Raw genomic sequence first — 25,070 nt, forward strand, 5'->3', positions numbered from 1 at the left:
AATGTGTCTGAACAGCAACACACAACACCTGCTGTATTTATATAGGATATCTCTCCAGCACATGTGGGATTCTCAGGTATGTCCCAAGGTTTCAGTGTCTATATGTAATGCATAGCACATGCACACATATACATTTCAGTCAGAAATCGCAGTACACTCAGTCAGAAATCCAGTAATCTTATCTCGTCTCTCTCGTTTTCTCCTTCAAAAGAAACTGTACCCTTATTCACACAAGTGCCCTCCAATTCCATATCCACAAAACTCTTAAGAGAATCTTCCTCATAAACCTTTCTTCTTCCAAACTGCCTTATGTATAATTGCTTCCAGAGGTTCTCTTCAAAGGTAACCTACAGCTGAAACTACCCTCCTTTTTCAGTTATATGAACTATCTCCCATGTCTCCAGAAGAGATTGCTTCCACTTATTTAGGCTTCTGGGAAAAAATCTGTTATCAACAATACAGAACAGCTTTTCTGCACCAACGCACCAAAACTTATCATTCAGAAATCCTTTTTTGAGATAAATACCTGACCAGAAAATATTTCACAATCATTGTTTACTTCTCCACCCATACAAATGTCAGCAGAGGCATAATGCCTGTTAAATTGGAGTGTAACTCATTCTTGACAAAGGAGTTCGTGGCACAGCAGCCAGTGTTAATAGTAGTTCTAAGTACACCTTTAACTCCCTGGCAAATCTCTGCCCAAGCACTAGAGCCAAGAACAAGTGCTAGCAGTATGAGTCCAACACCGCAAAATATGCATATTCTGTAGATTATAAGAAGTTATATTTTCTCATATTTAAGCTGTGTTTCTCACTCTTCAGTTATATTCTTAGGAAACACAAGCACTAGTATATTCCTTTAGAAAAAGAAAGTACAGATCTCAGGTAACCATTTGACTGTAGGGACTGAGATTAGAAGAAAAAAAATAGAAAAGAAAAAGATTGTGCTGGCAATGTAGCATTAATCTTTGTCATTCCACCCCCTTCCCCTCCCTATCCTTTCTCACTTTCACGCTCAGTGTATTCATATGGTCCGTTTCTTCCTAATTTGTTTAGCCATCCTGCCTAATTATTCAATTCCCTCTTCTGCTCCTTCACAGAATTGACTGGGCTGGGCTCCATGACATTCTCCCAACCTATGGAGAACTGCACCTTTAAAAGGCAAGATCCATATGAAGCTAACTTAAGCACACAAGCTTTTCAGATCACTTAGATCCATTTAGCAGATTCCTACTGGAGAGAAACCAAGTTGTGTTTCCCTCAACCTCTGGCCACCTACATTTTCTCTCCCAAGTCAATGCCACACTCCTCATCAGAACACAGGGTGAACCACTGAGCTCAGCCAGATGAACACTTTTCAGTTCTTTGCAGACCTCATTTTCTTCTATTTCATACTCCCAAGCCAGGTAACTGTAGTATGACACAACTCCCAGTTCTGGGACAAAGCAGGAATGGGCAGCCAGCAATGAAGACAAACAGGACACTCAGCAACTGTCTATTAAATCACCCTTACAACCTGCAGTTCTGAGTACCAAACCATCAAAATGTCTGAAGTAGAACACACTATGAAAGGTGGAATGGTTTATTTAAAAAGGCTCCAACACAGCTGAAAGACCTAAACTCTCATCATTCCTGCCTCAGAAAACAGCTCCTCCAGAAGCAAACAAGAGCTTAGTAAATATATTGTACCGGCAACTATAGAGAAATCTGGTGCATGAATCCAGTGATTTCATTCATTGAATATTGAGGGGAGCTGGGAAATGAGGAAAGGATGCTTCATGTAAAAATACAATAAGGTAACAGTTTCCACTCTCTGTATGGACAGAAATTTTATAATGTAAAATAACCTTCTACTTATCAAGGGTAAGCAAGTTCACATGCATTCTTCATTTCGAATGGCCATTTCTTATAACTGTAACCAGAGGGGTATCATAACTACAGTGAAATGACTCTGCCTGAACACTGAGATGAAACTAAAAATAGGTATTCACTGAAACTGAGTAGCCAAAGGAGAAATTAACGCAGCACAGCATATGGTACCTGACATAAAAGTTAAGGCTGTCAAAAATGAGTCTGTCACAAGCTTGTTAAAAGAATATTACCCTCTATACTGAGAGCAGATATGGATCCTGTGTTATCTTGCCAAAGGCAGAGATGTGTGTTTCAAAGGATCATGCTCTTTATCTATGTCCTAGGATTAAAGTCATGAATCCTTGTTTCTCCTATCAAATGAGTACTTCTTTTCATCACCTCCAGTAAAGCTTGGAACAGCACACTGCCTTATTCAGGAGGCCAACAATTGTTTCCCAACAATTCTATTTAAAAATGGTGTTGCTGATTTTTAACCTTTTCTAATGGTTTCAGGTAGAGAAGCATCTTAACACAGAAGATATCCTTCTGTCATACTTCACAGCTAGTATGACATTTCTAAGGAGAAAAAGAAAGTGTGCATCCATGCAAGGGAGACAATACAGAAAACATCTCATTTCTATCTGAATTATTACAGACATTAAAGTATTTGGGTAGTCTTTGTTCCAAAAGCTAATGAATGCAAAACCACCTAAAGCCACTTCTAGCTCAGAGGTAACAAACTATCTCCATCACCCCTCACTTAGTATACAAAATCACATATGCTTTCCCAGAAAAATAAAACATTACAAGATTTAAAAAAAAAAAAGTAAAAAAGGAGAAATCACTACAAAAAAACCCCAAACCAAACAATCACTAGAAGATTGAAAATGAGAAATTATTGGTCCACGCTTCATTTGCATGCAAAAGAGAGAAATGGAAAGTACCAAGAGGGAAGAAAAGACATTGGGTTAAAAAAAGGAGAGTATTGGTTAGACATACAAAATTTGAGGTGCACTGTAAAAGAATATGATGTTAATATGGTCTTAAATATTATGTTTCTAACTCAATTTTTTAACATTTCCATTTACAAAGTAACACTTTCAAAAGAAGCTAGCATTAATGACAATTGTGGTTTTAAGTGTGTTCTGACAGTCAGTATCAAAATAAAGAAGCTAACTAAGAAACCCACATGCTGCAGAACAGTAAAACAGCACATCACATGTGGCAGAAATGCCAGTTAAGGTACTAGCTGCCTGCTTCTCTCTCAGAAGCTCCAAAACAACCAGAAGGCCGAGACTATGCTTGTTCTGGAATATGGATAGTATCTACCCCACCTGGAAAAGCATAGACCAGTAACAGCAAAGAACCCAACAGAACAAAATATAGGCTGAGTTAAAGCCATTAGAGTTTTTTTTTTACTTAATATTTGCCACTGAACATTAATATTTTGTACCAAAAGACTGGATTAATCAAAAGAAACAAACCAGTTGAAGATCTTACCTCAGGTATAACTAACATTTAAATATCATCCAAAACTTGAAGGATAGTGTAATAAAACACAAGAAAAAAGAGCAATAGTAATGCCTTTACTTTGATCCAGACTGATTCATTACTACATGAGCTGCCAGACAAAAGTTCAAAACCATCATCTTCTAGCTTTATTCCTTACCACTGAGCAGCCAGGCTTTGCTGGTACATGATGGTGAGAGCAACTCAATTGAGAAACACTTCTCATTTTCCCAGCTATTTCTTAATGGAAGCTAGTTATGCCTTCTGCTCTCCCTCTCAAGAAACAAAGTAATTGTCACTTGGAGAATTTAAAAACATTAAAATTTAATGAAACAAAATGTTATTATGACCCTTTGGTTTCATCATTCCATATCTTAGATACAATTCTTCCAATTTAACTATTACCTGGATTTTTATTTATTTCTTTGTCTCTTGCCAAATAAGTTTTTTTAGAAAGTATTTAGAGAAGCAATCAAGAGAGCCCACATCTCCCTTTCAAGAAAGTAATGTTTTTGACATTGTGGAAGCAAAGTTTATGTGATTATCATCTACATTTGTGACCACAAAAGTACATAACTGTATCTGTGATTCCTTTCACTGTCTTTTTCCAATAGTCCTAGACTAACTTCAAACAAATTCCCAGAGGGGCAGACATCACAAAAATGCGAGTTCTTCCAAATGTTGAGAGATTAATAGTCAGGTAGCAAGACCAAAATGTCATTTTCCTCACTCAAGAACAACATTTTTTTCCTTAATCCCACATTCCAGAGGAGAGTAGAATTGCATGCCTCAACCACATGAAAATTTCTAAATTTGTATCTCCTTGGTCATCACAAAAGCCAAGTAAAAAGCATAAAGCCATTGCTCATGGAATTGTTTGCTAACAGAAAAGGGTGTGACTATAGTTTTAATTAGGGTTTTTCATTTTTTTTCCCTTAAAGACAACTTTACCAAGGCAACTATCAGAATGTACAGTGAATTCTCCAAAAAGCAAGGGACATCTCTAAACCAATTTTTCCATTTGACTTTCATTCCCCTTAAGTAGGTCTTTTACTTCACTGCACATCAAGACTAGCACAACGTCCTACCATAACAGGCAACAATAAAAGTAAGATTTAGAACTTAAGTATTATTCCCTACCCACTACTGTGTAACACTGCAGCATTTCTACATTCTTTGAAAAACAGCTAATACTGGTTCCCCCTGAAACACGGGATGCCAGGCTGAAACAACATCGCTGGGTAATCAGTACCTAAAATTATGCTTGTGATGCTTGACTAAGAACATTTGTATCATCCAGAATACAGACCCTTTCATGCTAGCGACAGAATGTAACCAATTAAGTATAACACCAAAATAAAATTAAATATTATCTGAGTAAGATCAACAGAAAACAATTCTTTGAGGGGCATCTCTATCATTCACATTGCAGATATTGCAGCTCAAAACTTGATTTGATACTGTGAGAAATCATAAACTGGTAAATAAGACATTCAAGTTGACTGTGTCTACATTTACGTATTTAAGAATCAAGGGTAAACATTGCTTCAGAAGACATTCCAAACTCCAAAATTCATTGCCAAACTTTGACTAAGTCAGTCATAAGATGCACTATACTGTTCATCACCAAATAGGTTAAGGTTTAAGTCAAAAGCGTCCTTATTTTATTTAAATAAGGAAAGCCAGGCATAATAGACACCAATAATGCTATCTCATTTAGGAAAAACAACCCACTGTAAGTTAAAAAAAAAGTTAATTATATTTGCTTCAGTAATTTTGTCTGCTAAACAAAAAAGCTAAGGGTAGTATTATGAATATAGCCTTTATGTTGTTCAAAATATTGTTCTAACCCTACATTACTTAGAGAAAAAAACCTTGGCATGTTAATTTTGAGAAGAGTTATTTTGGCTTTTTATAACTCAAAGAAATCACCGTTTCTTGGTTTGTATAACAATAGTGTACCTGCTGGATGCTTTTTAGCTGCAGTTCTAGAAATAAGAAAATTTCAAAACACTAATTTTATCTCGAAGCTCTTGAAGATTTACTGCAATCTGTTCTTAAGAGTGCTGATCCAGCTTTCAGATTCACAGAAACTGTCAGGTTGCCCAAATGAGAACACAACTGGATGATAAAGAGATACAGTCATACAGAAGACTAGATGTATGGGTACAGGCAGCAGGATCATTCATTAGCACACAAAAGAATTTGTTGGTTTGGATGCTTGAAACACAAAGTGGGTCGATACTTCACTCAGACAGAAATGAGTGGGTGCTGATTCTGAATATTCTGTCCCAGCCAATTTTAGGCACACACCTCCTGTTCACAATTTAGAAAGATGGGAAAAAAAAACCAACAGTGAAGCTTCATAGCAGAAATAATTCATATTTAGAATTCTTGTTACATTCCAAGTTAATGTAAAAAAAAGAATCTAAAAAAAATCAGGTAGTGCTATGCTATGTGTTACCACAAAAATCCCATAAAAGAGATGTTTCTAAAGGGCATTCCTCAAATCTAAACTTGTTGCCTAACTACAGTATTCTCAGACTCTAATAATGTTACAGAAAGATGTCCAAGACAGCAAATGAAAAACTACATTCTGCAACACACAAAACCTACACAGAACATGATAAGGTAACTCATGAAACCTGACAGAATTTAAGGGGTTAACTTCAGACCTTACTGTCAGCACTAATAACACCTGCATTCCCTGGGGTATTTAGAAGTTGACTTTTAGGTTCACAGGAATTCTATCTGCAAAAACCTTAGACACTTGTAGGATGAAATGGGAGACAAGTAACAGTTTTGAAAAGTCATGACTTGAGGACCTACATTCACAGAATATTCTGAGTTAGAAGGGACCCACAAGGATCATCGAGTTCAACTCTTAAGTAAATGGCCTATAAAGGGACTGAACCCACACCCTTAGTGTTATTAGCACTATGTTCTAACCAACTGAGCTAATTTCAGGGTCAACAGAAGGAAATGAGGCTCACATATCAAAGCTGTTTTGCAATCTGCCTTTAAGCTCAAAATTGACACAGTCTCAGATGTATACACTAATTCCCACCCACTTTCCTTTCCACCTCTAACACACAAATGAGAATTTAACAACTAGTAAAAATGTTTGGAATCAAGTAAATCTGTGTGTTACCAAACATACATAAGTGGATAGGACTTTCTACTATCTGTTAACAGGTACCAGTAGTCAGTAGAAGACCAGAGTCTGCTGACTTAGCCTGAGCTCCTTAATTCTCCAGAAAGTCACTTCTCACTTACTTTATAGAGATGAAAACAACTTTTTAAGCAAAGGAGGGCCTAAGGTCTTCCTGCATCTCATGTGTCAGCACTTCTCTTGAACATTTCTGTTTTACACAAATTAGAAAGATAATTCAAGTGTCAAACCATACAAAACTTCAGCAAGGATATTCTAAAGTAGATGCTGCTGGGTAAGGAAGTCCAAAAAGCCCTAACCATGGTGACAGAGAGCCACAAATACAGGACAGACCAGAGTGAAGAGACACTACCAGGAAAACTGCAAGCAACAGGAACAAAATGACCAACTAGCTACTACCAGCAACTACTGTTCTTGACTATAATGCAGGGGAATTGTAGTTTAATAAACGGCCAATTGTTCCATCCATCACCCAACTGTGCCTGCACAATTGTGTAAAATCCATAGTGTAAAGTCCTCCTGATCACTGATCATATGCAAGTATGAAATACAATCTGTTTATGCATCACAATCCCTGGCTTCACATCAGAAAGCTTGCAGGTCCTCTCTCCATATTCTTCTTTCCTGGGACTACCTCCAATTATACAGTATTATTTTTTGCACTCTCTTAAATGTTGACTTGAAGCATATATTGAGTAATTACAGTCACAACCTGCTCAGGAAATAGCACTGCAGGAAATTGAATCCAAGTCCACTCTGTTCTGACTTTGTATTAGAAAATTAGTACTCACTGAAAAAAAAAATGGCAGTCATCCATGACAAGTGATGATTAATTAGCATCAAAACTAGAAGTGCTATAAGCAAATGCTAGCTGTTCTGAATGAAAGATGAAGTACAGGTCTCTTTTCTCACTGTGTCAGAACTTTTAGACACATGAAAAACGATGTGTTAGTGAATATATCTAACTGCAAACACATGGTATTCTTGAAACACCACAATGCTTATACAATAGGAATACTCATATAGAGTACAAGCTTCATGCTATGCATAGTCTTTGATCAATTCCCATCAACTGCAAAGGACTACAAGATCAAGCACAGGATGTAGAACTTCAATAAACTGAGAACAAAAAGTACATTACCAAAATGTAATACGCAAGTAGATTTTAAACAGCTAATCAGGAAGTGGATATAAGAATTATGATCTTACTCCCAGTGTTATAGATTAAAATAACTGTAAACAGCTATAGGAATGCTACATGCCTAGATCTTAAAAACCACTCAGTAATACTCAGGTGTAAGTGGATTTCACACACAAAAAAAATCTTCCTGGTATACAGGAGTGCACTAACAAGCTGTAGACAACCTGCAAGGTTATGCAAAGAGCCTTTCACAGATTGTTTCTATTACAATGAAATTCCTGCATTACAGTGATTAGTGAAATATGTAGCGATATATGAAACACTGTAACAAATACAACTTCATCTTTCCCTCCACTATTGATAACTAAGGCATCCTACAAGAATTTAAACAATAGAGATAAGCATCTTACACCACTGAGAAACTAGGTTAAAACACAGCAACTCAGAACACTGCTGTCAAGTACTTCGTTTTAATGTGTAAAACAATGGGTTAAGAAAATTTTTAAGAAAATAACAGCTGTCAAGGGCCTAACTCCTCAACAACCCCAAAGCACTTAATTCCCATTGAGATACACAAGTGTCAGTTACCTATTGTCGTGATTTCAGCCCAGCTGGCAACCAAGCACCTAGCAACTCTGCTGGTTGAATTGTCTTCTATTCAGAAACTGAACCACACAAATGTTTCCGTTTTTATGAATTCCTTAACTAGAAAAATCACCTGCTGTTCCCTAGTACCCAGTTACTGTTCCACCAAATGGAGCTTTATTTATTGCAAAATAAAAATACCTAAAACCTCTGACACTGAGCCAACATAGTCTGTTTCAACAGCCTCAGCGCACAGAAAATATAAAAACATTAGTGAGCAGTTTTCTAACAACATTTGAACCTTTCTTATGGGGGTTGGCAAATCTACCCAAAATATACACTGGAGACACGAGGCATCCACCACACCAGAATAAAAGAGGTTTCATATATAGTAAGCTTGACTGAGAACAAGTTAAATACTGAAAAGGGAAGACATGTGCCTAGGGATAATACTGCCAGAGTATAATATATGTGCATTTAGATGTGAAAACTGCATGAGAAACAGGATGATAAAATGGTAATAATCGCTATTGCTCTAGTACCCTTTCAAAGTATTCTAAGTATTCACAGCTTATGCACCGAAATAGTAAAATATGCACTTCTGAGCATCTACAAATCCAAAAAAGTGCATCGTTGTAAGAAAACAGAAAATCTATAGCAAAAATACGGTTCCCAAGTGTATGACTGCAGATAAAAATTTCAGAAAACACCGTCGACACGGACTTTTCTCAGGACAGACTTTTCCCGGGTGCCCAGTCTAGAGGGTGGTTTTCCCGGTGGGGAGGCATCCACCTCTGCCTCATCGCTGGCCGGTCACGGCGGGGCAGCGCCTCGGGGCGCGCTGTTCAGCGCTGCCGCCCTGGGGCCGGGGGGCTCGGAAGCACCGCCTCCCCCCCGGCAGCGCAGGGCGGGTACGCGGCTCCCCGCGGCCGGACGGCGGGGACCGGGCTGCCGTCCTGCACCGAGCGGCTCCGCGGCCGCCAAGGCGAAGCTAGGCGGGCAGCGCCGCCGGGGCGCCCCCGGGGACTGGGGCCGCGGGTGGGAGAGCGAAAGGGCACCTGTGTGAAGAGGAGGGCGGCGCGTCCATGGCGGGGCGAAGAAACGGGGCACATCCGTGGGATAGTCGGAACGGGAGGGCTGTGCGATGCTCCGGCACTCGGAGGGGCGTAGAGGAGGGACAAGAGCCACCCGCGTGGTACGGGGCGGCAGGGCAGGGCAGGGGGTGCCGGCACCGCCGAAGCAGCGCCTCAAACTCATCGTCGCCCCCGCGCTCACCTGGCCTGCACGGGGAGCCGCGGCTATCGTGGGGACACCCCTGCCCTGCCCTCCCCGCTGCTCGCCGCGGAGGAGCCGGCCGGCAAGAGCGCACCTTACCTCGAAGAGGGGACCAATCTTATTCTTCTCCAGGTAGGCTTGGATCCTGGTCTGCTGGTGAGACGCCATGAAGAGATCCGGAGCCGGGGGTTTGAGCTGCTCTCCCCCGGCGGCGGCTGCGGTCCCTCCGGCTGCTGGCGGCTCACTCCCCCGCCGCCCAAGGGCTGCCTTAGCGGGAGCGGGCGGAGACGCTGCCAAAGTCCCCGGGACGGAGCTAACTCAGGTAACCGGGGGCAGCCGGGTGCCAGTCTCCCGCTTAGGCTGGGCGCGGGGTTGGCTGCTCTCAGGGAGCAGCGGGCGGGCGCTGCCTGGAGCGGAGCATGGTGCAGGGAGGAGAGGCACTGCAAAGGCGGCCCCCGAACCCGCGATGCGCGAGTCTGTCAGTCAGTCTCTGTCTGTGTGTCTTTGCCAGGCAGCGCCTTGGTTACGGGAGCGGCCGCGGCTCTCGCTGCCGCCCTCGCCACAGCGCTGCTCCCGCAGCCCACAGCCGCGGGCTCTAGCAGCTCCCTGGCCCCGCTGGCGCCCGGGCTCGGCGTACGAAAGGCGGGAGCGAGCCAAGGGGGAGGAGAGCGGGCGGGAGGCGGGGGCTGCTCAGCCTCCTCTCCGACGCCGCTCCCCTGCCCTCACGGGGCTGGGCCTACCCCCCAGCGGAGCCGCGTTCCTCCGCTGTGCGGGGAGCCCACCTGGCTCCGGGAGGGGGTGAGCGCCGCGGGCCGCCCGGCGTGAGGCACCTGAGCGGCACACCGAAACTTCTGCTGGTGGAGGGTCGCGGAGGAGTGACATGAGTCGCGCTGATAGCAGGGAATGGGGATGCAGGGACTACAGTCAGCTTCTCCTTAATTTTTGTTTAGATTATTTTTAAATTTTAAAATGGTATCTTTCTTATTAGGCCAATGAAATTCCCAGTTAGCGGGAAGGAGCATCTTACCGCAATAATTGTAGTAGCTATGCAGGTGCATCCTGTTCGCAGGTTGAGTTGAGTTCCAGCAAGCAGCCAAGGGCTCTGACCCACAACACGATGGAGCAAATGAGAAATCCAGGGAGCAGTGAGTTAATGGGTACAACAAAGAAACAGTATTCTTTCTTTACTGAAAATAATTAATATCCCACCATTTCTGGTAGCAGCATCCTAACCAGCTTCCCCCCGACCTCTATTTAGAGAAGAACAAACAAATCATGCTTTGTGGGATTTGACACTTCTGTTCTTCAATAACTAATTCTGCTGTACCAGCATTCACCTGTTTGTGGGAAAAAAAAAAAAGAGATACAACTTCTTTTTTCATAAGAATTTTTTTAAAAGACACAGTAAAGCTTTGAAGAATACTGGGAACATTCAGCACATCTGCTGAATCAGGCTGCCTGCTCCCAATCAAGCAATGCTCTGCAAATGCAAGAGTACAAGCCTCTCCTGATTCAGAAACTGCTAAAGAAAAGGATGAATTTTTTCAGAAGTCTAAAGATCATGAGTTTGGCTCCAATTGCCTGTGACCGTTGTTTGACTTCAAAGTCCTCACTGACCTAAACCTCAAGCCTCTACCTAGAAGGAGGTCAGGTGTAAGTGTATTGTAAAGAGAGTTTGCAGGGCACCCTGTAGCATAAGCAATAACTTGTAGAATTCTTTAATGGTTTTTCTGGAATGTGCTCACCCCAGCCTCAGTGAGGCAGAGAGTGTGTGTGTTTCCATAGTAGTCATTTAAAAATGACACTTTTTTTTTTTTAATGTGGACTCTTAGTGTACTGGTAGTCTTCTAAAATTCATATCAGCTCAGAATTTTAACATATCATCTTCAGCAAAGTACTGCTTGCTTTGCCTCTTGCCACTTAAATAATATGGTGCTAAGCTAGTTTAATCAGCCTAATGAGGATCATACAATCATAAGCTAATTGCCAGTGGTGCAGGTTCTCTATAGTGGCTCTAATGATTTCCATCAGATGAGTACATTTGTAAAATTTCACAAATCTCACCAGAACCCCAACTGCTCCAACAGATAAAAGTGTCTCAATTTGCAAAATGATGCTTCCCTCCCATGATCCAAAAATGAGAACACGTATTTCTATAGACCTACACAGCCTGACCTCTCAAAGCAGCAGCACATGCAGACCTGCTGGGACCTGACCACGCCAGGACCTGCAACTGTCACTGCTCTGTGTAGACCAGGAAAAGAACTGAAGAAAAGAAACAAGACTATCAGCAATATGAATTGAAAAGAGAACTTACTAAAAGGAGGTTTTAAAGACAACATAACTGTCCATGATTGCATATCATGCACTTAGCTAGATCCTAAGGTCTCACTGTTAAAACCTCAGAGTTGGGGGGTTTGTTTTAGGGTGTGTTTGGTTGTTTGCAGTTTTTTTTTGCTCCCATTGAATCACAGAATGGTTGAAGTTGGAAGGGATTGGTCCCAGTCCCCTGCTGCAGCGAAGTTTTCAGATGGCTTTTGAGTATCTAGCAAGATGCTGGATTTTTCTGGTATCTATTGTTGGTTTTGCTTCCTGTTTCCATAGACAATCTTTTTTATCTCTTAGTTCTCTCCCAGACACATTATCTAGATTTTCCAGTTGGCTTGAGAAAGACACTAGCAGTCCTACTGTGTTTGGGAAGGCTTCCAAGGCCAAATGCTGAATTAACTTTCTTAACAGACACACCTTGTAACCCCCACAGCTCCTGTAACACTTAACTGACAGGTTATTCTTTGATATGGATTAGCTACCTTAGGGAGAATGAACACAGATACTTCCTTACCTAGACCTTCATGATACTGTTTCCTAGTGGAAGGTGTCAGGAAGCAACCTGACAGTAAAGCTGAGTATGAGAGTTTAGGTGTCTCTGGCAGAGAACCTAGGCTGAGTGACATGATATAATAGGAAAAGAAAATTCCCTGTTACCATTTTTTTCTTTTTCCCAAGAAAGGACAACAACTGTTTCTATATTTAAGACAAGCCACACTAAGTTAGCAATCCTGTGATTTTCAAATAAGCACAGAAAGCTGGGTATGTCTGTTCTGTCCTCTCAGTTCTTAGGAGAAAAACATTTTAAAAATGTAGTTAAGGTATTCTAAGTTTTTAAAATTCATATTAACGCAATCTTTTAAAATTAAGTTTCATCTTAAAGCAAAATTCTGTTAGATTAAAATTACTGGTTTGGACATGCCTGAATTTATATTACTGTCAGCAGCCTTTTTGTATGAGGAACTGAATGCTAAATTACTTTACAACCTAAGTAATAAAATATAATCTCTTTATTGTGCTTTGCTGTGAACCTTGTTTCATTTTGTGGATGTTTCTCTTTAAAGAATGGTGTATAGCATTCACATCTATGTAACACTCAGCACTGAACTGCAAGAACAGAAATGGCTGCAAGAATTTGCACACAGGCATCAAAAAATTAATAGGTGTCCCAATTAAAAATATATTCATCATATAAAATAAAAACCGTAAGATTCCCAAAAAGCAAGGAGAAAGAGACAAATGAACCAAGCTAATTTTAAGATACTTGTGATCACACTCTATTCAGTTCTTATCCTGTGTCTGCACCTGTGATATCTGAGCTCTGACCTTCTTACCATTTTGTATTGGTGGGTTTCTCATTCTATACTCTTCTCATCAAGAGAAGAGTGTACATGTTTTGGTAGGTTGTTTCTGGTTTGACTTACTTAATTCAATGACTTCACAAGAGTAGGAACACATTAAATAATTCCATAGTATTCTACATAATTTCAGTCCTGTCGTCCATTTTTCAGGAATCAGATTGCTGCAGTTCCAATGCTAAGCACTGAAAATTTTAAGTTACTCACCGTTCATCATAGCCAGAGTTAAGTTACCCAGGCTTTATGTGCAAAGAAGGTGTTTTTCAGGAGTCAGAGCTGCCACTGCCTAACAGAAAAGGAAAATGATGACTTGACTGTAAAGGTACTCTGTGGGTCACAAATACCAAGTCCCAAGTCAGCAATTCTTTCCATTCTAGCTAAAGTTTGATCTGTATGCTCTGTAGGAAGTTTATTTTTTGAGATGGCATCTGGAATGCAATAGAGACATTAAAATCTAAGAGAAATATAGTGGCAATATATGAATTTATTAGACCTTTAAATGGCTTTCTAGCTCTCGTTAAGTGCTCTATGTTTCAGCTATCAAAAATCACCAGAAATTCCTTAATGAACCTTTCAGAAACAATTACAGAAAAATGAACAACTAGCAGGCATGTTAAAAGAGGTAGTATTCATCAGAAACTGGTGATATTTTCTTTATAAAGCTTTCAGTTTTGTCAATGTTTCCTTCATGTCATAATTTTATAACAAAGAATTCTTCTTCCATTACTGTGGTTGTTTCTATTGAGTTTTATATTCTATCCAAAGTCATTATCTGCTTCATGAAGAGGTAAGAACCATCAGTCACCAGCTGGCTAAATGTAGTTCTTAAAGTATGCTTGTACTTTAAAAAAAATGCAACTGGAAGTTACCTCCCAGAAAATAAAATCCCTGAGTTCCTGCACTGTATAAATGAGGCATTATATTTTGATTTCTAAAGCATAACCTTGGAAGATTACAAACTCCTGTTATAAAATTTTCTAAAACACCACGCGCATGCACACATACACACATACTGGCTAAATATTGCTGTGCTTCAAGCTGTTTAAAATAATGGAGGTCTACCAGTTCCTGACCTAGAAAGCTTTTTATTTAGTATTCCTCTAAAAGTGGACCTACTCAGATGGCATGTTTTCAAATGAAATGGAAGAATCTTAGTATATTGTATGAAACTTCCCATTTACCTTTTATCCCTTATCAGGTTAACTGAAAGAACTGAGAACATCATCACTGGAGGGCTGATTCTAATGATTTGGTATACCTAATTTTGTTTGGTGGGTTTTTTAAATGTACTCAGTAAAGGATAATATGCCTACAAGCTTGAGTTTAGCAAACCACAAATATCCCTTCTATGTTTTTTTATTTGCACCAAGATAAGAGCCATACCACTTCAAAATCTGGACTAGACCCAGACTTGTAAAGAGCAAGGATTCCTTTGCATCTTCATTCTCCTCGAGAATTCAACCTGTGTTTTGGTTATTTCATCCTTTATGCATTCAGATCTTGGCCACAAACACTCAGCCTCTGTGGCAAAATATTTCATATTCTCTTCAGGGCAGGAGCCTTTGGGAACTTAAAAGCTTGCATTATCCTCAGGCTCTCAATAAGGACAATAACAAATCACTAGAAAACCCAAGATTCATAAACACACACTGTGCTTAAGGAGGATGAATGTCTACCTCTTTCACTTCTCTTATTCTCAGATGTATTCTGCAATTTGTTTTCACTTATCCTAATCACTTTCCTGCTTCCAGTGGTTTGTTCTGGAATTCTCTCATCCTAATCAGAGAAAAATCCATCTACACTTAAAAAATAATAATAATAAAAAATTATTCATATCATTTTACCAATCCAACCATTAATAGAATCACTACTCTTTCAAAACTTCATTGCAGCCTATATCCATTTTTACCACTTTTATAGTTACTTGCTTTCTGTCTGGCTGCACATAATTATAACACATAAGTAAAAGGAAAAGTAGCAGTACTTATGAGGACATTGATAATAAAGCTGTGTATATTAAATACATTTCAAGGACATACTTGCTCTGAGATTTCACTGTTTAAGTGCAGTACAGAAGACTGCAGACAGGCATTATCTGGAAGCCAGCTAACACTACAATGCAGCCCTTGAAGCAGAGCTCTACGTACCCTCCTGAAGATGGATAGGCCAGATTCATATTTGGCTTCACGCACACTCAGGGACTCAGTAATTAAATAAAGGACTTGCAACACTTACTGACAGTTACATTCTTCTTCCTTTCTGAGGGATACAAATATTAATCCAATTAATTGGTAATTTCTAAGAGCATAAAAGTACAAGCCTTCAAAAACTATTCCTTCCTCTCCTTCTGCACCCAGGCCATTTGTCTGTGCGCTGCTGGCATCTGGTAGTGTGGATGGCAGCAGGAAGTGAACCAAGACCCCTTGGCATATGTTGCTGACCCAAGAGTCTGGTCTAGCTCTTCTAGCCCATGACTAGTAACTAATACTATGCAGCAGACCAGCCACTAGAGGGGAATAAAGAATCATACTGTACTAACATAGGTTACTGCATGGCAAACTGCTTTGCAGGGACATCTCAGGCATGGCCATGAGCAAGGGCTGTACCCGACTCAGCTGGCAACTCCCTCATGCTGTAGTCCCATTACAGCTGAATTCAGGCAGCAAGGTTTACTTAAGGGTCTATAAACCTTTAATATGCTTTTATACTCACTGCATAACTAGTATGAATGGTTGTACTGCTAACTGTATCCTAATTACTTGCAGTGGTGGATTTATGTAGGCTCTGAGTCACTAAGCATTTAAGCACATTTTTTAGCTAAAAACATACACGTAAGTTATTTTTTCAGGTGCTAAAGATAAACATACTCAAAGTGTATTGCTAGATGATGACTTTTCCATGGGCAGGGAGATACAGCCATCAGAAGAGTTCGGTGACACATAACTAGCCTGGAAGGGCTTTGTTGCTTGTAAGATACTCATTTGGGAGGTTACTGAAAGCAGATAGCAGCACTAAAGCTGCTGAAGAGTGAGTGAACTAGTGCAGAAGCCAATCTTGATAGTGGAAGTTTAGGACAATTGGGTTTCAGATGCATGAGTTAACTTTTGTATATACAACTTGTTCTCAGCTCTTAAGAACACAAGTTAACACTGGTAAAGGATTCTCCTTACAGGTCAGGAATCCCCCAAACGCACAGGAGGCTGTTTTCCAATTGCTTTTTATTATGAGAACATACCTAAGAATGAACAGAATTATGCTAAATGAGCATAACAGTAATTCCAACTTCCAACTTTTAAAAACAAAACAACAATGAAAAAGCAATTCTAATTCAAAATCACCAAGAGAGACCTTAAAATAGAATTTAAGCCTTTAAATTTCAGTTTCAAGGCCTCTGAGACCCCTTCTTCCCCTGCCCTCTCCCGTGACACAAAGCTGTGATCTCTGGTAATTTTTTTCTATAATGTAGGCAAAGATTCTGTTGTAGCTATATGGCTGCAGGAACTAGAGGCAGAAAAAAACCTCAGCACTAAAAATAAAAGGAGTAATGGTTCAAAGTACATGACTTGGCAATGCCACTGTGTCTTCTTTTCTAAGCTCAATAGAGATGGATTTGAAGACAATATCCAGGGACAAGAGCTTAAAAATTGAAAATTTGCTACCCTAAAGATTGTTATCTTCACACAAAAATCCAGGCAAAGAAGTACATATTGCTTTTTAGTAAGGGGGAGACTAGCATGATCCCATTTAATTTCCTGTAGTAGGAAGCTTAGCAACTATTCAGTAATAATATCTTCTTAGGTGATTACTGCTTATACTTGGAGGGATGTGAAACTAAAGGAAGTCCTTGAAATATTAATGCCAATGCCCATTACAGTCCTTGAAGAGAAGGACAAGGACCTTGGACTGAATGTGCCATTGAATGCTTGCCCTTGGTAGCATTTCAGACATCACACACACATATCTGATTCTTTCTAAAGGAGAAAAATTCTTGGCTTGGGATCCATCCTCTTAGGTTGTTTCTGATGGAAAATACTGGACACAGAATTATTTAATCATGGATGAATTGCTTAACTGGAAAGAGAGATTGATATTCTGTTATGAAAATAATTGGTATTTAACATTTTTGCATATACCTACCTGCTTTTATAAAGTTTCAAGTGATTTTCCTATAGCAGTGTGCATGCAGGTCTTCATAAACTTATGCCTTGATAGTAAGTTGTATTTTCCACCTGATGCACCAAATTTTAGCCATACAGATGACCTCCAAGTTAGAAATTACAAACTTGAAACATTTAAAATAATATGCATTACAATAACATTCATCACAGTTAACAAAAAGGTAATTGAATTTGTTTCCTGTCCCAAAATAGAGGGAAAAGGTTGGCTTGTTATTAGTAACATGACATCCCTAATAACATTTTTAAAATTATTTTTAATCTAGGATTAATTTTCCAGCACTTAATAAAGGAATTTAAATTTCATAAGCTTCATTGTCCCAAACAATTTTGAAATAAAGGATTATCTTTTATAGCAAAATTAAAAGGCTCATTTGGAGACTAGGTTACCTATGTGCCTAAGCTTTTTTATGAAAAAATGTAGACAGTTATTCTGCTGCAGACTTTTTCATGCAAGTGGAGGATTGTATTGTCTGTTTCACAGAAATATTAGAGGTTGAGTCATGTTATCAGGAAATTTTAATTCCAGACTGTAGGTATAAAAAATAATACGCATGTTGGTACCAACTTTCCGTCAAGAGAATAAAGTATGCGAATATAAGCCACATATAGAGATACTAATTCAATGCTTATTAACAATAATGAAATTAATTATTAATTGTATTTTTAAGTGTCCTAGGAGTCAGGATTTTAATTTTTTTGTTAATCATTGGCTGACCTGCTTTAAATCTTCTTACTAGTGTGTTTACATGAATTGGATTGTGTTTCAGTTCTGGCTGGATTTGTGGACTCACTCTGGAATGTTTTGTACTGTGGTAAATATTTGGGCCAACTGACCCATGTAGAATTACAGTAGTTTTTTCATAATGTGCTGTAGAAATTTAGCATAGTGGCTTTCTTCACAACAAGAACTGTTTTCTAATTATTAGCTAAGAATTAGTACGTGACTTACAAAACTGTAATTTAGCAACTTCTATACTTTATCAAAGATAAGCGTAAGAAATTTTTCACAATTTTTCTGGCTTTCAAGGCTTTTTGGCAAATTCTGTGGAGTGGGGGGGGTTTAAAAAGAGGTGGGGATACTCACAATTGTGAGTTTACCTAATGACTTTTTGATGATGCCTAAATGATGGCATGGAAGATGAAAAAGCATGGAGTGTAGCACAAGGACTAACTGTCTAGAAAACCATTAAGGAAGAAAACTGTGAGTATCTACTAACTACCATAAACAGTGTGAGTGAACAAAGCAGTAGAATCATGCATTGTACCACATTAATTTTCTGGAGAATGTGGAAAGTTTTATAGACCAGATATGATGGTTCATTAGAAAATGGTATCCATCAAGCTCACTATACTATGCTGTGATGATAGTTTTGTCAAAATGACAAAATAAACAACACATTTCTTTCCTCTTGAGAAGAAAAAGTTCCAAGAAGTTTGGAATCACACCTGCAAGACAGATTCTATGCATCTAAATCTAGTGGGATCAGTATCGGCTCTACAGAAGGATAAAATATAAAAATAATAGAAAGTCTGAAGCTTTGAAAGGAATTTTTTTAAGTTATATATCAGAAAACAGAAATACATTGATCTGCCAGATTTGTTGGTGCAGCAATATGCTGCACTTGAGGGGGAAAAAATTCAAAAGGCATGAATGAGCAGTCTGTTCAAAACAGAGAAACTGGAAGAAAGATAACAGCATTGTTGGTATCACCAGCAGATTGTGAGTATGTACACAGGTTGCTATTACTGAGCGTTACAAAAGTACACTGGTATTTGGAACATTTCAGAAGGTTTGGAGAATCAGTTCAGATAGTTATCAGAGATTGTGTTGGTAGTGAACATCCTCCTAAACAATTCATCCACAAGTCCATTCAGAAATGCAGTATTTCTCTTACCCAAATGTTTTTCCCATTTCTTTTCCCTCTACTCACTTTTGATTTATATTTTATGATTGCTATGAAGAGTCACTCATAATAGATGAGTACATTTTCTATCAAAACAAGTAAGTACATTTACTACTTTATTGTTTATTAGTACAGATGCTCTGCAAATTCTCTATGAATGTGGGAAAAAAAAGGAAACAAAGATGACTCCATTTTGGTCTATGGTACATAAGCTCATCACAAAGAACAATCCAGATGTTCACAGACAATTTCCTACTGTAAAATCAACATCTCTCTTTTCCTCCTTTACAATGACTTTTCTCTGTCTAGTCAGTAAAGGACTCTTACATACCCACTATTCCTTCAACTCCATTCTTTGGCGTATATGAATTGTTCCTGCCACTGAAAAATTTCTGTGTTCCAGGACCTACCCTAACTACTCGCAACTCAGATGCTGACAGGGGGTCCAGGATAGCAGTCTCAGGTTTTTTTACTTTGGGCTTTGTTATGCCCTTCTCATCTGCCTTACCCTGAAACATTTGTAGTAAAGATGCTTCCATTTAATAAGTTAATAATAATTTAATAATTATTTGTCCATCAGCAGCTCTATAAAAACAATTACTTTATTGCAGGTGTCCTCCTCCATCATGAAGCTCCATTCACTTCTGAACTAATATTGAAGTTGCACTGATTTTCAAAATCCTTCAATTGCCCTTTTGTCCACTATTCTCGTCAAGAATTTTTCAATCTCGGCCACTGCACTTATGCCCTTTTTGTGTCCTCTTTTACCTGTTCCTTAGTCTGCAATGATGAAAAGTTTATATTCTGCCTCATTTATTGGAAATTAATATTTGAAATATTTCTCCAAATAATTTATTTTCTAGCATCACAACAAAATTTTTACTTCCTTTTACTTTACAAAAAGGTGCCCAGATGTTTCTTTATGCATGGAAGTAATGATGTTACTTAAAAATATGTATTTTTTAATAGAGTTATGATTGACTGATCCAAATTAATGACCTGTCTTCTACTGCATTGCATTTTAACATGAATTCCAGTAGGCTATACACTGGTATGAGTTAACAAGTTACAAGTCTTCTCATGCCAAACTAAGTCTCATATCAACAAAATTATCTTTTCAGTTTAAAAGTATGTTAAAAATAAGAAATATTAACCTTCTAGTTAGCATTTCTTGCCATCTGAATAAACTGCTGCTTTGAGAATGAATCCTCTTTCCAATAAAACCTGCACCTTAAACCTGTACATTCAGTCAAAAGCTGGCTAGCATATGGATGTCTTCTCCAGACTTTCTTTTAATATATATGTATAAAAAAAAACAACAAAGCAAAAAAACAACCAAAAAAACCCCAACAATGACAAAACAACCAGAACAATAATAAAAAAACCAAAATGCACACCCAAACAATCCAAAGCATAGTGCTTCAAAATTATTTGGTTCTAATTTCTGAATGAGGTTAAAATCACTTCTACCTCCCTTGAGAATAATATCTAAGGGGAGCAGGAGGGAAATTTCCATCTAAGAATTATTTTAAAAATATTTTTAATGTATCTTGAAGTGTTTATAAAGTAGTTTTAAATGTTCACAGAAAGCATTAGATGGGCAAAGGAAGGAAATGGAAATACTACAGGAAAACATTTTTCTTACAAGTACAAAGCAGAGCATAATTTAATTTCAGTTCACAGTCAAGAAACTTGAAAAACAGGGTATCAGAAATTCAAATGTATATAATGTTTAAAGACAAATATAATGCAGTTGGTCTTGGTAGTAGCTAAATCAGGAAATTGACTTAATTGTAGATGATTTTATGAGAATATAATATAATTTTTCGACTGTTGAAAGAGAAGCTTATATACATCAAAATTACTGGATTAAGACATTATGTGGTTTATATGAAACTCTGCTGTCTGACTCTGAGGCAGCAGATAAAGCAGCAGAGTGTGGTAATGGAGTTAAGAGCCCCACAAGGCATTAGGCAAAGCTGCACTGCTGGCAGTGCTCAGCCGGGGGGGCAAGGAAGGAATGGAGAGGATCATTTCAAAATGATGCCACACAAGAACATGGAATGAAGGATCTGCTTGGGCCCCAAAACACACCCTTTCTTTTTGCAGGCTTTGCATCAGCCTTCCGCTAAGCCCACACAGAATGAAAATAAAGGTTAGGAGGACATATGTAACCTTCAGTGTCCAGCCTAGACTGGAGGATAAAGTTGACAAGATGATCTCTGAATGGATCTGGAGACTCAAAAATTAGTGCTCAACAATTGCAGAAAATAAGATTTGCCACTGGTACAAATCAGTAAGAGCAAGAAAAGCAATGTTTGTAGATTGCTTTGACATAAAAATGACCTGCAAAAGGTTTAGTTCTTAAGTCCTACAGAATTTCTGTTAAGTTTGCAGAATAAATGAAATAAAAATTATAGCATAACTAAGAAAATTTATGTGGAATTCAATGGTGGTGATGAGCCATGGAATAAAATCAGTTGTGTTTTCTCATATGAGCTACTGAACAGTAGGATCAGAGACCATTTTGGATATAGTCCAAGGAGTATGCCAAGCAGAGCAAAAGGATATGAGCTGAAGGGACATTAAGAAATGAATGATTACAATAAAATCAGATATAATATGTGTGCAAAACGCATGCTGCAAGAAGTGGTAGTGTGCTTTTAATAAGTGGAGTGGAACTGGGGTTTGGGAAGATATAAATTGCAGTGGTTGATCTACCCTAATGACACTAGTGATGTCACTTTGGACAAAATAAAAATGAGAAATTGGGACATATAGATACAAAATTCTCTAGTGGCAGACTGGGATCAAATAGGTTTTAATACATTCTGTACTATTAAGTTTTCCTAAAGCAACTGAACTGTGATTATAATTTGCAGTCTGATACTAATGTACCACCCAAAACATTCTTAAAATGCTGCACAACCCTTTGGCAAGGTGACAGCTACAGCAGAAACACATTTAAAACATTTACATAACCTTTCAAAAGTGCAATCCAACTGGAAAAAAAGTTATTTGTTACAAAGGCATTTCTGTGGGGCTGCATTTTCTATCATCACTTTGCTTATGTTTATCTGAACTTCACTCCTGGACAGCCTTTCAGTTCTAAGAAATTTCAAATTTCTTTGATCAGTATTCTAGAAAGAACAATTTTCCTGTTCTGTGCCAGACTAGGCCATAAGACTGCCAGGCATGAAGCTTCTAAGTTATCAGGTGAAAGAAGGGGGTTTCCATATAATTTTGTTACTTTCTATCAGCAGCTGAAACAGGCTTTTCCTTTTCCAGTTCAGAATTTCTAACAAGCGGGCAAAGTAGAAATCTTCCAATAAGTTATAATGTGCTAAGGGGTAATAAAGATCTTTGGTATACTGTTTCTCCTTGTTAAAAAATAACTGCAAAGGGGGCTGTGAACCTTCCACACACACACACCCCACACCCCACCCCACCCCCCCCAAAGTTTCATCCCTTCTTTTAAGTTAATATAGAATAAACATAGATACAACTATGTAGACTTGGCAAAGATACAAATGTTCAGTTTACTTGGATTAGCCCAGTTCTGCAATGGAGACAGAGGTTACTACTTGGAATAGAAATATGCAAATACATTAGAGTTTCAATCAAAGAAGACCTGAAAATCTGAGAGTTTTCAGTCAGTACATTTAACAATAACCCTTTTTCTCTATGCATGGGGTCATTGATATGCTCATTCCACAGAGTGTGGCAGAAACTAGCCAGTAGGTAGGAAAGGGGCTTTCATAGGTCTAACTGGCACTGGGAAAAAAAAGTTTTCACTGCCCTACGTCTCCCTCTTTCCTCCATCTGGCAGTCAACATGAACTTGCAACCTCACAGTGAGCATCTATACCAATAATTTGTCATAGTTTTGTACTACAAATGAGTACATCATTTTGAAACTGTTAGCTATTTTGATGCTATTATGCATATGTTAATATTTAATTATTTAATGTAAATAGCAAGACCTTATGTCTTTACTTTGTATATGGTCTTTGAATTTTTTACATGATGAAAGAAATGAACACTAGTTCTCATTGTTCTGCGATCTCATCAGATCATACAAATTAATCCAGAGCAGGCTGCACCAGGTTTGGATGCTCTTCCCAAATACATAAAGGGACTTCAGTAGATTGAATTAGTGATTTGCAACTTAATAATTAATCTGATGTGATTTATTGTCAAATGAGCTGGAAGGCACTAGATTGCTGCATAAAGTCTTTGTGAGGCAAAGAGTATATTCCAGTTCCTGACCAAATTCAGCTTCCTTCCTGAGAAGGGTTTTACGTAAGTACTATTATTAGAACTCACATATACAGTAAAAATTTCCACTCACACATATATCAAGAATATCTGTGAATAAGGATGCTGCCTGAGGTAAATAAAGCTATCAGAATTTGTTCCAAAGATTTATTGGGATCTCCCCTTTAATCATGTAAATGAATAGTGACTATGGGATACATAGAACTCCCCAAAAAGGCTTCAACCTGCTCTGCATCACAGACTTAAGTAGTGAACAAGAACCTCCCCCAGTCTGAACTCTGTATGTAAAAATCTATTTCAGAAATTAAAAATCAATGAAGGAAGAGGAATAAGAAGACTCACTTTTCCCCCAAATCCTTAATTGCCCTATCCCTGTAATGACCCAAATTCTCCAGTCTTAATTTTTTAATTAATCTCTCATCCTTTTACATTTGCTGATTTCCTGACTTTGGTCTCAAAACTGGTCTCAAAAAGCAGAGCTTTTTAAATTTTTTTCTGCTTTTTTTTTTTCTTTAATGTGGTCAGGAGTTGGGGTTTTATTTGTTTTGTGAAGAAAACATTTTAAGTTCTTTATGAAGCATGTCCAAAAATGTAAAATCTGCTACCTGAATGCAGGAGTACTGCAAAATTTTAATTCATATATTGAATAAACATTACATACCAACAAGGAGCCAGTACATTTATAATGAAATTGCTGTACATCTATAAAACATGTAGCTCTACAAATTGGGTGAGCATTGCTGAAGAATGGTTAAAAAAATGTGATTGCTATCCTGGTAGGAATTTGTGGATTATGACAGAGAATACAGTATAAACGTATTAGCAAAATTATTACTTCTGGTGGAAAATTATTCATAAATTATCAGAACTAGGAAGATGAGTCATAAAAGAAATTTAAAAAAATAAAAGATTTTTCTATCAAGTGGGATTAAAACTACAGCACAATATCTACTAAAAAATTTCAGTGTCTCATTTGGGAAATTATTTTAACAGATAAAATGGAAAAAAATTTTTACTACTTTTATCTTTAACTTCATTGGGCATTTATACATTTCTTTTGATGTAGGTTAATTTAAAAATCTTTAAAATCTTTTAATGTAAGTGCTCTCTATGCAAAGAAAACATGCTATTAAAAGACATATAAATGTACATATATGACATTTCAACAGAACTAATGCTTTTAGTGGCAGTGAGATTTTGGGGTGGTGGGTCTGTTATATAAAAAAGCCAAACGAGTGCTGCATTTGGAGAGTAAGTAATACTTAGAAAACAACTGACATCATAGAATACATAAAAATCCCATGCATGCAGATGGAAGGAAAACTCAGTAACTAAAAAGTGATGACAAATGGAACAAATTTTCTTCATCAGGAAAAGATTCACTGCACAATTAAATATGGTTAGAAACTCCTAGACAAAGAGGAACAAGTCAGAATGGTAAGGCACAAAGATAGAAATTTCTTATCACAAAGACTGAAAAATGTAATGTG

At 38.3% G+C, this 25,070-nt stretch overlaps 1 protein-coding gene across 5 annotated transcripts in view; it reads right to left on the reverse strand.

Annotated features, from left to right (window-relative positions):
* The window catches only part of C4H8orf34 (chromosome 4 C8orf34 homolog), a 157,345-nt gene extending 147,192 nt beyond the window's left edge, over positions 1–10,153 (reverse strand). For 3 of the 5 annotated variants that reach the window (XR_011697730.1, XM_071554389.1, XM_071554392.1), the window contains exon 1: positions 9,635–10,153. Coding sequence is in view for 3 of the 5 variants with exons in the window: in XM_071554389.1 (XP_071410490.1) it covers positions 9,635–9,703 (69 nt within the window). In the remaining 2 variants the exon portion in view is untranslated. Of the gene's footprint in view, positions 1–9,318; positions 9,427–9,629 lie in introns of those variants that run through there. The other 2 variants (XM_071554391.1, XM_071554390.1) reach the window with 2 other exon arrangements.
* Between the last annotated feature and the right edge of the window lie 14,917 nt (positions 10,154–25,070).

Source organism: Pithys albifrons, chromosome 4 (assembly GCF_047495875.1).
Source record: "Pithys albifrons albifrons isolate INPA30051 chromosome 4, PitAlb_v1, whole genome shotgun sequence".
In the NCBI taxonomy this organism is placed as follows: domain Eukaryota; kingdom Metazoa; phylum Chordata; class Aves; order Passeriformes; family Thamnophilidae; genus Pithys; species Pithys albifrons.